General features: G+C 38.7%; 1 protein-coding gene across 9 annotated transcripts in view; it reads right to left on the bottom strand.

Moving 5' to 3' along the window:
- ANKS1B (ankyrin repeat and sterile alpha motif domain containing 1B) overlaps positions 1-15,236 on the bottom strand; it is a 434,418-nt gene that overhangs the window by 166,706 nt on the left and 252,476 nt on the right. For all 9 annotated transcript variants that reach the window (XM_065627452.1, XM_065627461.1, XM_065627472.1 and 6 more), the window contains one exon: positions 5,721-5,819. In XM_065627452.1, coding sequence (XP_065483524.1) covers positions 5,721-5,819 — 99 coding nt within the window. The remainder of the gene's footprint in view (positions 1-5,720; positions 5,820-15,236) is intronic.

Below are 15,236 nucleotides of genomic sequence, written 5' to 3'. Positions count from 1 at the left end.
TTAAGACTCAGGGGCCCTGAAGACATCTCTGCTCCTTTTGTGTGGAGGTGGGCGTGGGCTTAGAAATTAAGTGACACAAGGAGACAGAGATCCATTTCTTTGTGATCTTCCCATTACATTTGAAACACTGCAAAAGACATTCAGTGTTAATCACATTTTCCTTATCTTACTCCAGTCACTCCTGGTTGGTCTTTGCTTTATCTGTGAAGGTGCAGGGGCCTAGAAACAAGTGCCATCCTTGATGCTCTGAGAAGATTCCAAGAGAACAGAGAGCCATGCTTTTGGGTATTCAAGAAACTGGTCTTTGCTATTTCAGTCTGTTAAAAACACAGCCCAAATGTATAGTGTGAGAAATATTGGAAATGTTTGTGTCCAGACTGTCAAGCAGCCTGCTATCTTGCAGGCAGATGGTGAAAGCCAAAGTGTCCTTTCACACAGCATGTGACAGAATTACAGTTAAACTGGATACTTGCTCCATTTCTGGACATGCACGGCCTCATGACCTGGTGATGCCGTAGGTGCATAGCATTTCCCATGAGGCAGGCAGTATACAGATGATGGTAACACTATTGCTGCCTGTAGGGAAGATGCTAGTGGTCCTTCTGAAGCCAGCACTGGAATTATGAACTGTACGGGTATTGGAAGTCCTTTTGATGAACTGAAAATATGTTCATAAACATGCCTTAGTGAGTAAAGGTGTAGGACAACTGAGTGGTAGTCTTTGTGATTTATAGCTGCCTGTGGACAGGTTGCAGATGGGAATGTGGATCCCATCAGTGGCCCTGGTGGAGCTCATGAACACATGAAGCATGAAGGCCTGAGGCAGAACAGCCACACCATCAAATACTCCCAGAAAGCAATTGTCTGTGTCTTCTTTCTCAGACAAAAGGATGTGCAGATAGCCTAAGCTCATTCAGTCACCCTAGTCTGGTTGTCATAGAGAGAGAATAATGCTTCCTCTCTTATAGCATATTTCCCTGTCTGCTGAACTATTCTCAGAGCAGGCAGCAGGCATTGCAGAGTCAATGACAAAGAAGAAAGTATAAAAGAAGCAGGAAAAGAAATAAGACACTGTATGGGCAATTGTAGCAGAACCAGTGACATGCTACTGTTATCTACATGATGCAGATAAATGACAGCATGTCATGTCTAGAGTGGCTCACTGATAGGGTCAGCTGAGAAGGAAAATGTTTGTGAGACAGCCTTCATCAGGAAGTTTTGAAGCACATGCATGGAGGAGACATCTGGTCTATAAGACCAGTTTAAAGCTTGTCTGAAGTAAACAGCATAGCATGGACGTATCTAACCGCCTTGTTTTACTGATCCATATCTATTGTGATGCGTTACTTAAATAATGTAGACTACGTCTTCGTGTTTCAGAGTTGAAAAGTTCATTATGCTGGACTCCAACACTTTTTTCTGTCTTTATGGTGAAAGGTCTTATAAACAGTGCAAGGAGCAAGTGAATGGCCTCTTTCCAAATCAGGAAAGTAATTCCCAGAGGCATGAGAAGAAGGAAAAGCAGTGGGTAGAAAGCACTTCCTTTGAATTCTGTTTTTCATCTTCACTTCCAGCAGTACAGAACCAAGGAGTCATGGCTGGACAGGATCATAAACTTTATAATATCCACTTTGCCGCATCTCCTAGCTTGGACATTGTCTTTAAGAATGGAAGTTGGAATGATCTACCTATTAGCTGTGCTGAATGGGAGAGAATTAAGCACTAGGATTCAAATGAGCTTGCTGAGCTCTGGGATGTCTAAGCCAATAGCAATATAACAATAGCAGACATATGATGCGGTCATACTCTGTTACATGCAGAGCATAGTTAACATGCACAAGCACAGTAGTTCTGTTTTCCTAAATGCCTGACTTACTGTGCTTGCACGAAAGAGTTTTACATATGAGTAATAGATCCAGCACTTTTTGGAAGCACAGCTTTACTGCTCCTATACTCACAGCCTGCTCATGTCCTACTTCTTGTCTGGGTCTGCAAAGCACCCAGGAAAGAGGATGGCTGCCTGTACACCACTGCTATAAGATTCCCAAACTTGCTTTGTGCTGAGACCTCCCCATGCAGGAAGGAACAAGCTGCATACTTTAAGAATAGCTCTGAAGCCAGGAGAAAGCTGCTTTCAGCTAACATCTTTCTTCCATCTGTCAAATGAGAGAATGTTCCCATTATGTGCTGGGAGAAGAAGCCATACACTGAGCATCCCACACAAACCCAATCCTTTTTCTCATCTAAGTTCTCAGATAAGTTAGGATAATTCTTATTTTTCAAAAACATTTTGGCTTTTCAGGAACCCGTCAGGAAGTCACTTGCACATAGGTTTTGGATACCAAAATAACTTCAGAATGCTCCCTAGTTTCCTGTGTCACTTAAGTGTGGCTAAAATGTTACATTATGACTGCCAGTACTTTCTTAGTCATTTAAGCATATCCCACACACAATTCTTTTCTCAGTATTAATTTCTTTTCTCAAGTCCTCGTATTTGCAACTTCAGTATCTTTTTAGATGTTTTCTCTCTCTCTTGACATGTCTGAACATCCTTTTAATAAAATGAATCTTTCTCCAAACTTCTATTGATTTAATTCGTTTGACACAAAAAAAATCTTAAATGCAATATCAAAGTCTGCTACAAAATTTGCTCTAAGACTGATGTCATGTACAAAATATTTCCATTTCAAGAATTAACTTTCAGAAATTATATTTCTACTGGAGTGTCTTGACCTTATCTAATAATAATAAGCCATAAAGTGCTCTAGTTAATATTAATGTGAAACTTGAATAACTTAAATTACATTAGGGTGAGATAAGAATTTGGGCTACTAGCTGTACTCCAACAAAAATAAAAGGCATTTCAAAAAGCAGAAATCTGAGAGATTTCAACTCTGCCTGTCTCTTACGAACATATCAGTTTACCCTCTTATGAAATGCTCTCCTCAAAAACAGAATCATCAAGGAAAAATATTTTGAGAAATCCAGGTAAACATACCTTTTAATACTGGTTAAACACTGCATAAGAAACTACAAAGATTAATTCATCTACATTTCGACAGATATGGGGTTTCTTCCCATTAAAAACTAGATCAAGCTCTAGAAAGAGTTTCCTAAACAAGCTACTGGCGTTTGAAATAAAGGAATTCATCACTCTTTAGGACACCAGCAATTAAGAGTAGAAAAAGACAGTCTTTCTTTTCAGCCACTAAATGCCTGTTGCATTTTCAGGCTGCAGAGGAGAATTGTCGAGGAGAATTTAAAAAAGAGCTTTTTTTTTTTTTTTTTTTAAAAAGAGTATTTTAAAACCCTGACAATAGATTTGTTGCTTGATTTTTACGCTCTGAGCTTATTAATACTGCCTGAGTAGATGGCTCTAAGGAAGTGCTTATCCACAGATGTTTTTTAAAACACGTAACTTCCATAAAAAATAACACAAGACAGGAAACATTGATAGTAAAACTCAGAATAATATCATCACCAATGTTATTAAGTACTAAAACACAAGGAGTCATCAAGTTTTAAATTAAATGAGGAACATAAAAAAGGTACATGTTCAAACCAAAAAAAACTAAAAGAATTTTTATCTAACCAGATTCAAATTAGTGAGAGTCCAACTATGGTGTGAGATCTTAAATTATTTAGACTGTAGGAAATATTTTGAATGCATGATGACAGAGATGAACTTGTCAACAAACAAAGACAAATACAGAAATGTTTGACAGTTCCTTGCAGGATGTGAAAGATTTTTAGACCTTCAGCAAGCTGTTGGGAATACATCAAGGGGAGGTTATATCAGATGAAACTTACCATGATCCCAATTTTTGGGCCCCATAACTATTCCGACAGCTGCGCCTTCAAGAGAGCTCAATTTTGAATAGGAAATTATGAATTTTTTACTATGTAAGCTCTCTTGTGTTGCTGAGTCATTTAAGTGAAGAAATGTGATGCATAGTTTCAGTTTTCAACTGCCTTTCATTCGGTGTAACATTCTTGCATCAGACACATTAAAAACTTGGTCCCTAAGGACTGTTTATTCTAGTTTAACAGGGAAGCTGCTAAAGACCACGCCACCGTTACTCAGCCCAGGCTTCAAGCTGTTCTGCGTTACTTAATTACTTAATGTTGATTCTTCCAAGTAACTGCATAACCATCTTCTTCTCAACTGGTTTCAAGAGTATTTCTAGACCTTGATTCTGTTCTCCTTTCTCACATTAGGCACATTTTAAAAAGATCTCAGTTGGAGTTTTGTGACAGAATCTGGTCTCAGCATTAGTATACTCTCCAAAAGCAGACATTATTAAAAACGTTTTCGTAAACACCAGTTACTGAGTGCAGATAGCACTACAATTATTATGTATTAACAATCCATTAACTAATTTTGGAAAATTTAAACAAGAATAGTGATCTCTCTAAGAAGTACGAAAAACAGAACAAATACTCCATCAGCTAAGAGCAGGGATTAAGATTACAAAATCTTGTTTGAATGATAGCATTGCTGAAAAATTCATAAATTCATAGGTAAACATTAAACGCGTATTGTAATTCACCAAATGCTACTTTCATATACCCTACTACTTTTACCATTTATGTTACTTGTCTAATATGGTATGTGGAATATTATTGTCTTTAATAATCTTCAGTGTTTCAGTGCAGACTCATGTTGTACTATATATGGACAGACTAACATATCCAGATACAAAAATTGCCCACAACTTCTAATTTTTCCCATATAAAAGAAACCCTTGTTCTCTTTTACAAGTGATCCATCCAGTAAGTCACGATGCATCAAAATGCCTCTTCCAGCAATGCCAGCCTCATATTGTAGACTGAAATTCCTTTAATAACTCTCCTAATTCTCCAGTATTATCAAACTGCAGGCAGACTAATCTCTATTTACCTCAATTAGTCTACACATGCTGCTTCCAGAACACTCTACGCACTTTACATTAGGTTTTATTCCTGCCCTAGTAACTTGCACTAAGTACGTGCATTACATTTGGCAGCCTTCTGAGCCTTACTGGTGTGGCAAAATCAAATAGTGTTTTCATGTTAGGTCCTCTATCTCTCTTGTTTGGAATGCTAGTAGAAGCCTCCACTGATATATTCTGGTATACAAAATATCAGAAAAATCCCATTCTATCACTGATTTTAAAATCTATAGTTTAAATCAGCTAGCACCAAAAATGATTGGAAAAATGACTGCAAGTTATTCTGTCCACAGCTGAGAAGCAAAATTCATGTACACAGCAGCAAATCAAATATGAAGCCTGCAGGAAGTCTCCACATCTTATACAAAAGGCAGGTATTAGGAAAACGATGTTTCATCCAAGGCTTTTGAGAATACTGATATAAGGGGCAAACTATTTCCAGGTCAACTGCTATGTCAAGACAAACACCTGGCATTCATTGACAGCCTTATTTACACATATGTAGCGACAGTCTATAAACAGATTGAAAAGCCAAAAATAATTAAAATAAATTCTAAACAGCCATCACTTCAAATCACAGATTTTCCTCTCCTTTGCTCTGTCTGTCAATTACATCTATACAAAGTGAGTTCAATGCAATGACATTATGTTATGCCACATTTGCATATGCAAAAAACATGTCTACAGAACCAGTAGAAAGTGACATTTTTCTCCATTCAAAAAAGTGTTTAAGGTAATGTGAAAGCTAGAGGTGTGAGTTCCCTTGCTTGATAACAACAGAAACTATACCTTTGGGAGAAGCTGGATTGCTTGGAGTATTCTCTGTCTGTGTCCAGAGTTAAGGATTCCTATTTCCAGGAGATCCTGGTCCTCCATTACATTGCTTCCCTAAAATGGAAAAAAAAGGTAGAATAAAAATAAAAAAATAGCAGATGCCTTCAGTAGCCTGAAACGAGCCTTTCTGGTCTGTTTAAAAGAGAACATTTTGTTTAACTTGTAGTATCCAACGACAATCATAAATTACTGATGATTGCATTCATTTTTATGATGACAAAATACGGTGGAAGGCGTTTGAGCTCAGGGACAGTTACTATACTGCTGGCGGCACTGTCAGTGGAGAAACTATAGCTCTCACTCAAGCCAAATACTAGATGTGAACCTTCTTTCATTTGATTGAAATGAGGGATGAGACAAGAGAAATGTTCAGAAACTTCATTTTTTCATTCCCCTCCTGTTTTGCCAAGCTACATACGATGCTCATTTTTCTCCAGACTTAGCACAGAATAAGATCAACAGAGTGGATGAGGATAAAATTATTTAGTTCCTTGTTAGTAAAATGGTGAAGAAACTAAAGACGAGGAGTGGCATCAACACACCCCATACAGTCCCCATCCCCTGAATTTAATTGTACCAGTCTGGTCCTAACTTCACCCATCACTGCTCTTATCTCCATGTTTGTGGGCAGATCAAATAACTCCTAACATGCAAACAGCTGAAGAAGGCCATCTGTTCAAACAATACACAAAATAAGCATCCACAAAAGTCCACAATTCAAGCCTCTATTCTGAGGAGTTGCTACCAGTAGGAGAGGACCTCTAGCTCCACAAACAGGTTAAGACGACTCCTAGGTTCAAGGCATCTGACACCACCTAGACAGTAAGTTCAGCATTTGAAGGTTAAGGTGCTTGATTAGCTGGCAGTGACTACTGGGAATTACAGGAGGCACAACAGTTTCTCGAAAATGGAATTGCAGCAAGGGATCAAATCAAGATGGTTTCAAGTAGGCTGGCAATCTTGTATTGTCTTTTTAGACTATCTAATTTCAGCCCAAACCTCCTACCTATTTATTTATTTATTTATTTATTTAAAAAGCTTCTAACTATTACAGTTGTGAGCAAAACCTTCAAAAAACAGATGGCCTGTCTGAACTCTTAGCCCTGTTGGAGTCCCATGACACTAATTTGCTAGAAGCAAGAATTCTTATTATTTGTACTCATTTAACATCATCACGAAATAGCCTTTATGTGAGCAAATCCATGAAAAACTTCGTCTCCACCTTTCCATTTGGCTTGCTGCTTTTGACTCAGTAGAGCTATTAAGCAGCAGCAAAATGAAAAGCTAATAGGCGCATAATAGAACATGCTTAAATACTTTGCTGAATCAGGGCTTAATAACGGATGTGAATTCTTTCTGAATATGAACCCTCCTGTCCCACAGCAACACAGCTTTCTTTCAGAAAGCACACTGGTATATGCAATACTTCACCCTGTTCAGCTGCTAAATCTTCACTCTTTTCAGATGGACTGATCAGTTTACAGATGTACTCTCGAGGACTCTCAAGTGCTACTCTGCAGAGTATCCTGCAAAATCTAGGGGAGGTCTTTTTAAGGCAATCATGGAAACTTTGCGAAGCTATTACATTTAAAATTATATTGCACAGTAAGTGGTATGATTTAAGACTACAAGTCTGCAAATCACATCCTGAAAGAATTTGTGTGCAGCATTCAGAAGAGGGGCAGGCAGAGACCTGCTCTAAAGGGAGAAGCTGTGCAATCACCGCAGTTTAAGTACATCACACGGGGTAGGAGTGCACCCAGCGCAGGCTGTGCAAACAGTGATAGTGATGAGGTGGGGTTAACACTCCCTTCATCTCCCTGGTAAACACACACACAATATAATTTCCCCTTTCTTCCTTTCTCCTTTAAATAAGCTAAAGGAGGCTGTAAACTTACAGGAAGAAGCGGGGAAAAAAACCTTCCATTTTAGGCTGGATTCTCCAGCTGCTGGAAATAGCTGGCATAAATGAACTAAAGTAAACTGAGCCAAGTGAGGATCCAGTCCAAAACAAAGACTATACATCTTCCTTCATTTTAATAAACGCAGCTATTTTGTTTACAGCTATTGCTTTCACTTCATTTCACCGTTTTTCAGATTTCACCTTTTATGACTGCATGATGTTTATACACAATCACGGTATGCTCATCACTGAGCTACTACACATTGTTTACTGGTGTCAGTAACCTTGGCATCCAGCTTCAAATACTGCAATATTTAAAACTCAATTCAACTAACACTTAGGTACAGGAAAAATCCTGTCTATTTACAGAAAGTTGCTGCATAGCAGAGACAGCATTATTTTATTAATACTTTACTATTGGTTTTCCTTATGTATTAGTTAATATATTTTGTTTCTTTGCAGTTGGCGTTATATATTTTTTAAAGTATGTCGAGGTTACAAAATCAAATATTTAGGACTCGGGAAAGCCTGGAATTTGTGTTGCCTCCTTGTCCCCTGTCTGAGAAGGCAACAACCCGGTCTTTCAGTGTGCTCAGATTTTGGAGCTTTTCCTCTGTGTTACCATCAGTGTCAACAGTAGCAGACACTCATCTCTTCTGTAAAACAGACTTAATTGTCTCCTGCCATGGAGCTAAACCAGCTCTTCATCTTTCCACTAGAGCAAACCAGGAAACTTTAGATAGTCGGTATGTACCTACTATTGCTTAATGTAGAGGAGTAAACTGACAGTAGTAGAAAGCTGCTGTCTGCTTTGCAGACAGGCCTGTGAAGAGAGAAAAACAGTCTCCCTTATTCCTATCTCCCTGGTGTCTGTTCTCTCCTTAATCCCAGTCTCTGATTCCTTTTTTACCTGATTCCTCTTGCACTCCTCCAGTCTCCTTCCATAGGCTCCTACATTGAGAATGAGGAAAACCTCACTTCCTTCTGCAGCAGATCAGAGACAAGAAGAGAAATTCTCTCCCTGCTCTTAGCTGCCATGCACACATTTATTATAAACTGGGCCAAATTTAACCTCGATTAACTTTACAGAGGCGACATGGTAAATGTAATTAAAATTTATATTAATGCAAGAATGTCTTTTCACATTATTTCGGCCTTAAAAACAGCTTTGTTAGCTGAAACATGCACCAAAAAGAAATTATTCTAGTAGACACCTAGGGAATGTGAGTCCAAAGATTTAACTTTGATATGCTTATATACAGAACAGGTTCTTATAATAGGAAATATAGGACAGCCATCTGTACTGAGGTTAATATGCTTTTATTATGTAATAAAAACATAAGAGGCTTCGTGATATTGTGGTTTCTTAAGTCTATAGGAAAACTTAGTTGGAAGGAAAACTTACTTCTTGGAATTAAAGCACTAAGAATGTATCAAAATTGCTTATACTGGGACAGATTCAGATCTTATTCCCTTCAGCTTACACTGTTGGAGTTCCTGACTTGTTAATGCATAAGAAATAGTCTTATAAATTAGAAAGATTCTCGCTCTGAAGTTCCCATTAGTAAAAAGTGTAGCTGACCCCCCTGGGATTTGTGGTTCTGCACAACTCTAAGAAATATCATCTTTTTCCCTGTAGGCACATGCAGGAAGCCAATCTCCTGAGTAAGAAGGCAGAAGTTTCACAGAACAGTTGGGCTCATGAAGGAAGGAAAAACGAAGCTGCATGTGGGAGACTGGAGCCATATGAAAAACAACACAATTTAAAAAAACCCAGAAATTTTGCCAAAATCTGAGATAGTTCCTATAAATATGTTCAGAACAAAACACATAATGGTACATTACGAGATAAAGGTTTCAGTGGCATTTATTTGGGATGCTCCAGACAAAATCACCTCTGGCACTCTGTAGCTGAAGTTAATATAGCCTTTCCCAAAAATGCTGGATTAGACCTTTATACCAGATTCCAAATGTAGGTAAGTACAGATATAGGTATACAGAATCTTTAGATATTAGGCTGACAGGCATAACTGTTTCTCATTGTCCCCCTTTTGTACCTATGTTTTTAATCTTTCTGATATTTTCTGTGCATGAGACCTACGGTGAAAAATTTCAATGTCTGGTTCTGTCATTTAAATAAAATAAAAATAGTACAGAAGCTTTAAAACAGCTGGAAGATATATCACTAGACTTATCTGAAAATTCAACCACTGAAGGTGAAAGAGAGGGGATGTGGGGAACAAATGACCTGCACATGCTTTTTGGTCTTATTCTTGTTCTTCACCTCAGCTACCAGACTGAAAGCCTGATGAAGGTTGGAAAGAGGTTTTAAAGATTTTCATTGCAATCAAAGTTGTGGAAAAAACCCTCAGTGGGGAGGTAAATGCATATGCATCAGTTTATGTAAACTGAGTAAAAAATGGCTTAAAAAAGAGAAAGAAAAAAATTAATTTTGCATTTGAAGCTTTTTTATCTCTTACAAAAGAAAAGATTGTTATGTAAGGAATAGAAGATTTGGGAAAGTTCTGGAGATAGGCTGGCAATACCAACTAACTCAGCTTTTTCTATGCTCAATTATATCAGCTAGAGGAGGAAAAGTAGTGAATCTGGTGCCTAAAGCCCTGTAAAAGCTGCCACCCCCCAGGCTGAGCTGAATCCATTTGCTGAGCAGACATTATTGAGATCAAGTTCAACTGGAGAAGCCAAATGCTACTAGAAGTGGCAACAACTTCTGGAAACATTTTTATGCTTTTGGTGTATTGGGAATTGGTTTGCCCAGGACCAAGGTTGGTGTGGGTAAGGGAGGTAAATACAGGACTGATGGGGTAGCACCAGTGGATGCATCACTCTTGTTGCTTGGGGAGCACAATATGCTCTCTTTTGCCCTCTCCTAGCTGCCCAGGTAGTAATATCCATCCAAATCTTATATTTGCACTGTATCTCCCACTGGCTTCCTGAGATCTGACACTGCAGGAGCACAGCTGGGGGATCTGAATGGAGTTGGGGCAACAGGTCTCATACTGGGGTTTTTGGGGTTGCTGGAAATATGACTTGGCATAGAAAGGAAAAAAAGATAATTTGGGAGGTGGTACAGTTAGCTGAGGTATCTGAGAGTACCATCATTCCTGCCACTCAGATAAGTGAGGTGGGAGCAGGGCAGGGGCAGATGGGAATGTTCTTCCATTGTACACACTTGGAGACTGAAGTCAGACATAGAAAACAGACGAACAGCATCAAAGACCTCTAATGTTCCTTACCCCTTCTACCCCACATGCATAACTGGGAAGGAAGGGAGCAGGGGAGCAGGCACCTGGTACCAATGGGAACAAGGGCTGTTACGAAACACATCCTCAAGGGCTCACTTAAAACAGCCTCTTCTTCATTCCGAATTGCTTCACTTCTCGATCAGCTAATCCTAATATCCTTCCAAACTGCATCCCATTGAAATAGTTGACATCTAAACTGTCCTCTGGCTGGGAACAAATTAAAGAAATCTCACAAAATGATTAAGGACACATTGAATAACCAGGACTTTTTATTTTTCATTGTCTAAATGATATGCCAGAAGGTTTATAAATTTTCATCACAACATAGCTTTTCCACAAGGTAAAACAGTTTATTTCTTAGAGGCTTGCAAAAATGACTAGAGAAATGTAGTTTTCAATAATGAAAACTGCTTCTTATTAGTGCAAAAATTCCAGGCGAGTGTGTCACGCATTTCATTTCCAAACAAGAACTGGCAAACAACCAAAATTTAGCAAGCTTCAATATGAGAGAAAAGGTTGCCTCTTGCTATATTGCCACTGTTAACATGAAAGCAAGATCTGTAAGAATGATTATTGAGTGAAATGCTTAACTTGTACTTTGAGGTCAGAAAGATCTATCAGATTCCTGGAGAAACAGCCAAAGTTGTTATTTCACCTACAAACCTGACAAGACTATGTTAGAAAAATCCCCTGTAGAAGCATGAAATTTTGCCTTGAGGAGAAGAGCTTGATTATAAAAATGCTAGGAAGAAATGACTGAGCAAGTTGCAAAATAATAATTTGATAATATTATTCTAAAATTATTTTCCTTTTAAACTACTAATACACATTCTCAGTCCTCACTTTGCTCTACTGTCAGTCTACATTTATGACTTTCTTAGCATTTAAAAATCCCATAAAACCTAAGAGAAAACTGGAAGAAAGTTTCCCATATTGCCGTCATTTTGTCAGGAAGTAATAATAAACTACTATTGAGATGTTAATTAAAAAAGGGTATTTCATTTATAGATAAGAGTGAGGTGATAGCAATTCAGAGCCCTAATTTACAAACTGTGCATAAAGATAGAAGGTGATGTAAGAAGGGTCAGTTTAAAAAGGAGTCCAAACAGACCCCTAGTCCCACTCTACCTGTGTTTTAAAGATCTCTCTCTGCTTCACATTCAGCTCTTCCAGAAGTGAACCTGAAGTAAACAGTGCCATCAAAAGCTTTTCAAATACTGATATTCAAATGAACATATAGTCACAGACCTTTCAGTTAATTAAAGTATAGTGATAATTAAACAATACCGATAGCTGGGACAAGGATCCTTGTAGGAAGAACTTACGCTATTTTTATCCTCTCTTCCTTCTAGCACTGATTCATTATAACCAACACAATTGTCACATGCAAATTAGCTGCACAGATAAGGTGGCAAATGAAAAAATTACCTCTGATGTCGCACTTGGCCCACTTAATTACTAATGCTGTTGACCCAACTCTGTCTGCCTATTTAGTCATAACAATTCAATAAAATAATTATTAATACTTACCTAAATTACATCTTAATGTCTTGAATGTATATTGTGAAGATAATTTCACTTCATTTAGTAATGAAAATTCCAGAGAGTCTATATTGTACCATTATTCAGATTACTTGAGATAAATGCTAGTTAGCTTAGATGCTAAATTTCTCAAAGGACCCACTTTAAAATCAATATTACTGTGAGCTAATTAACAGACTTCTAAATTCTCAGAAAAATATTCCCTTCTCCAATAAGTGTATAAGTTTGGGGAGTGCAGGAAGGGGCAAACATGATATTTTCTGACATAACATAAATGCTGAATACCTGCTCTGCATATAACATGAAGATCTGTTTAACATTGGAGATAGCATGGGTGTTTTTGTAATAAATGTAAAAACTCTGTTCACCTCCCAGAATGTCTCATAGAAGTTTTTCCTTCCTCACATCTTATTAACTCTAGTCATGCTGTTTAAAATGTGAGCCACCCAAATCAAACTGGAGAGCACAAAATGCAGAGTCAAAGACTTTGAATGTAAAATTCCAGGCATGATCCGCGTCTTAAAAATAGGTTATTCACATGAAGGCTCTGTGAAATAGCAGCAAGGAAAACATATGCTCAAAAAAATACTTAAGCCTTCCCACTCTTATGCCCCAAAGTTACAACTGAGGTCTTGGAAGCCATTGTTCATCTCCTGCCCGCAGCTGAACCCTACTCACACCAGCAGCTTTGCCTTTGGGCTGCCGGTGTTCAAGCTCGCCATTCTGAGCAGAGGGGGCAGCTTGGAAACCACGTCAGACCTTCGGGTGAGCCTAGAAAGTAGGTCCTCCTCATAGATGCCATCAGAGCTTGATCTGGTAGGAAGTCTCAGGGCATTCCCAAGGCAGAAACAGAGGAGCATGGCATGAACTGGCAGCTGCTCTTTCTTAAAAATATGAGAGAATGAGGAAGAACGGCTTTAACTTTCTTTCTCATAGCCCAGCCCAGCCATTAGAAGATTAATGCAGAAGGCAGGAGATAGGATTCATGTGTCCTTCTGAAACTCAAATCACCTAAAAAGAGAGCAAGCTATGCAACAACAGATAGGAAAAGGCACCCTGGGATTGAGGAGGAATCATTTACTGGTCCTGCTGAAACTAAATTACTGTGAAGTTTAGCCAGTAAACCAGAAAGGAATATCTTCCTTTAGACCAGTGACAGCTGGCTGTGGTAAATCAATCTTCTTGTGCTGTTGCTAGAAATTTTTCTGGTTTACATCCAGTGACTGCCAAATATAAAAAGCAGAGAAAAAGCTAAAAATTCAGGACTTTCTATTTCTTTCAGCCAAGTATTTTAACTTTTGAGCTACAGACTCATGCTTCTGGTGCATACTGTAATTTGAAAGAAAACAGTGAGCCAGTTGTCCTCACCCAAAGAGATGACCTGGATGTCAAGATCCAGGGAGCAGCACGAGAAATCCAGCCTTCTAAATCATGTCTAATACAGCATTGCAAAGAGTGGCAAAGCTTTCAGGTATAACTCCTGCTTTGTAGTATCTTACTGGCTTCCTCTGCTTAGTGTTGCAAACCCCTTTCTTAAGCGCCTTTCTCTTCCTATTAAGTTATGTAGGGTCTTGTGTGCTTAATTCAGCCGTAGGGATCCTGCTCCCAGAGACAGGAACTGTAAAGTCAAGCGTGATGATGCTCACCATTGCTGCTGCTAACTGCATTTTTAACACGTTCTTGGAGGGCTCACCTGGCTGTTCAGAGTCCACTCTGTGCACTGCAAAATGAAGGCACTGCCTAACTAGGCAGGTACCCAAACCATTTTCAGGACCTAGCTGCTAGAAATTGGAGGCTGTTAGGTCAAATGACCTTGTTTTATTTAATATTATATCACTAAATATAATAAAATATGAAGCAGCTCCCAAAAACGAGAAATACCGGTAAATGAATAGTGTTTTCTATGTGTCACTGATTTGCTATGTTTGTATGCATTTCACATTCCACCATGCTGCTTTTGATCTGTAGTGGTGACGCAAGGGTAAGAGAGCTTGTAAGCTAATAAGGAATTGGAATACACTAACTTTCTAGAGGTGAAAATTAAAAGGGTGGAGGGAAAATAGACAATCAGGCTTTGATGCTAAATACAGTGTTAAGTTGAAACCCATTTTAGCATATTCCTACAGATTTTGTTTGCTAAGGCAGGCACAAATAATAGCAGGATTGAATAAGGTATTGTTGTCTCCCACTGCACACAGATGAGATTTCTGTTACATGTGATTTTTTTCTTACACAAACCATTGTGATTAATTGCCACAGTATGCAGAGGGATATTACTAGCCAGGTCTCTGAAGCCCAAGAAGTAAGAGGAGATGGCCTCCATTTTCTTCAAACCCTTTCTAAAAATACAAGAACATTTGATTAAGGGTTGACAATTTTCTTTTCTTCCTTTGCCTGTTCTTGTAATTCATTTCGCATGGGAAGTGGGCTGTGTTTTTCTTATCCCTTCCAATTCAGCAGCCGGGCGGCTGGCTTTGCGGGCCCACTCCCGTCACCACGGCAACCAGCAGATCGCTGTGATGTGATCCCACGTGCTTTATGTCACTGCATGGTGCTATTGTTCTCCAGTAAGGATTTGGAAGATGCATTTTCCTGTTCTCATAAAGGAAGATTAATTATCATTCCACTGGATGGCCATCCCGCGTGTCACGCGTGGACTATGGCATCACATTAGGATGCATTTCGCTTCACATGTAGTGATTTCAAGAATGATTGGTTTGTGCCACAAAGCCTATGTTCAGTACCAAGCAGACACTGCCT

The sequence above is a fragment of the Caloenas nicobarica genome, chromosome 1, assembly GCF_036013445.1.
Source record: "Caloenas nicobarica isolate bCalNic1 chromosome 1, bCalNic1.hap1, whole genome shotgun sequence".
NCBI lineage: Eukaryota > Metazoa > Chordata > Aves > Columbiformes > Columbidae > Caloenas > Caloenas nicobarica.
This window is presented reverse-complemented; position numbering and strand designations above follow the sequence as displayed.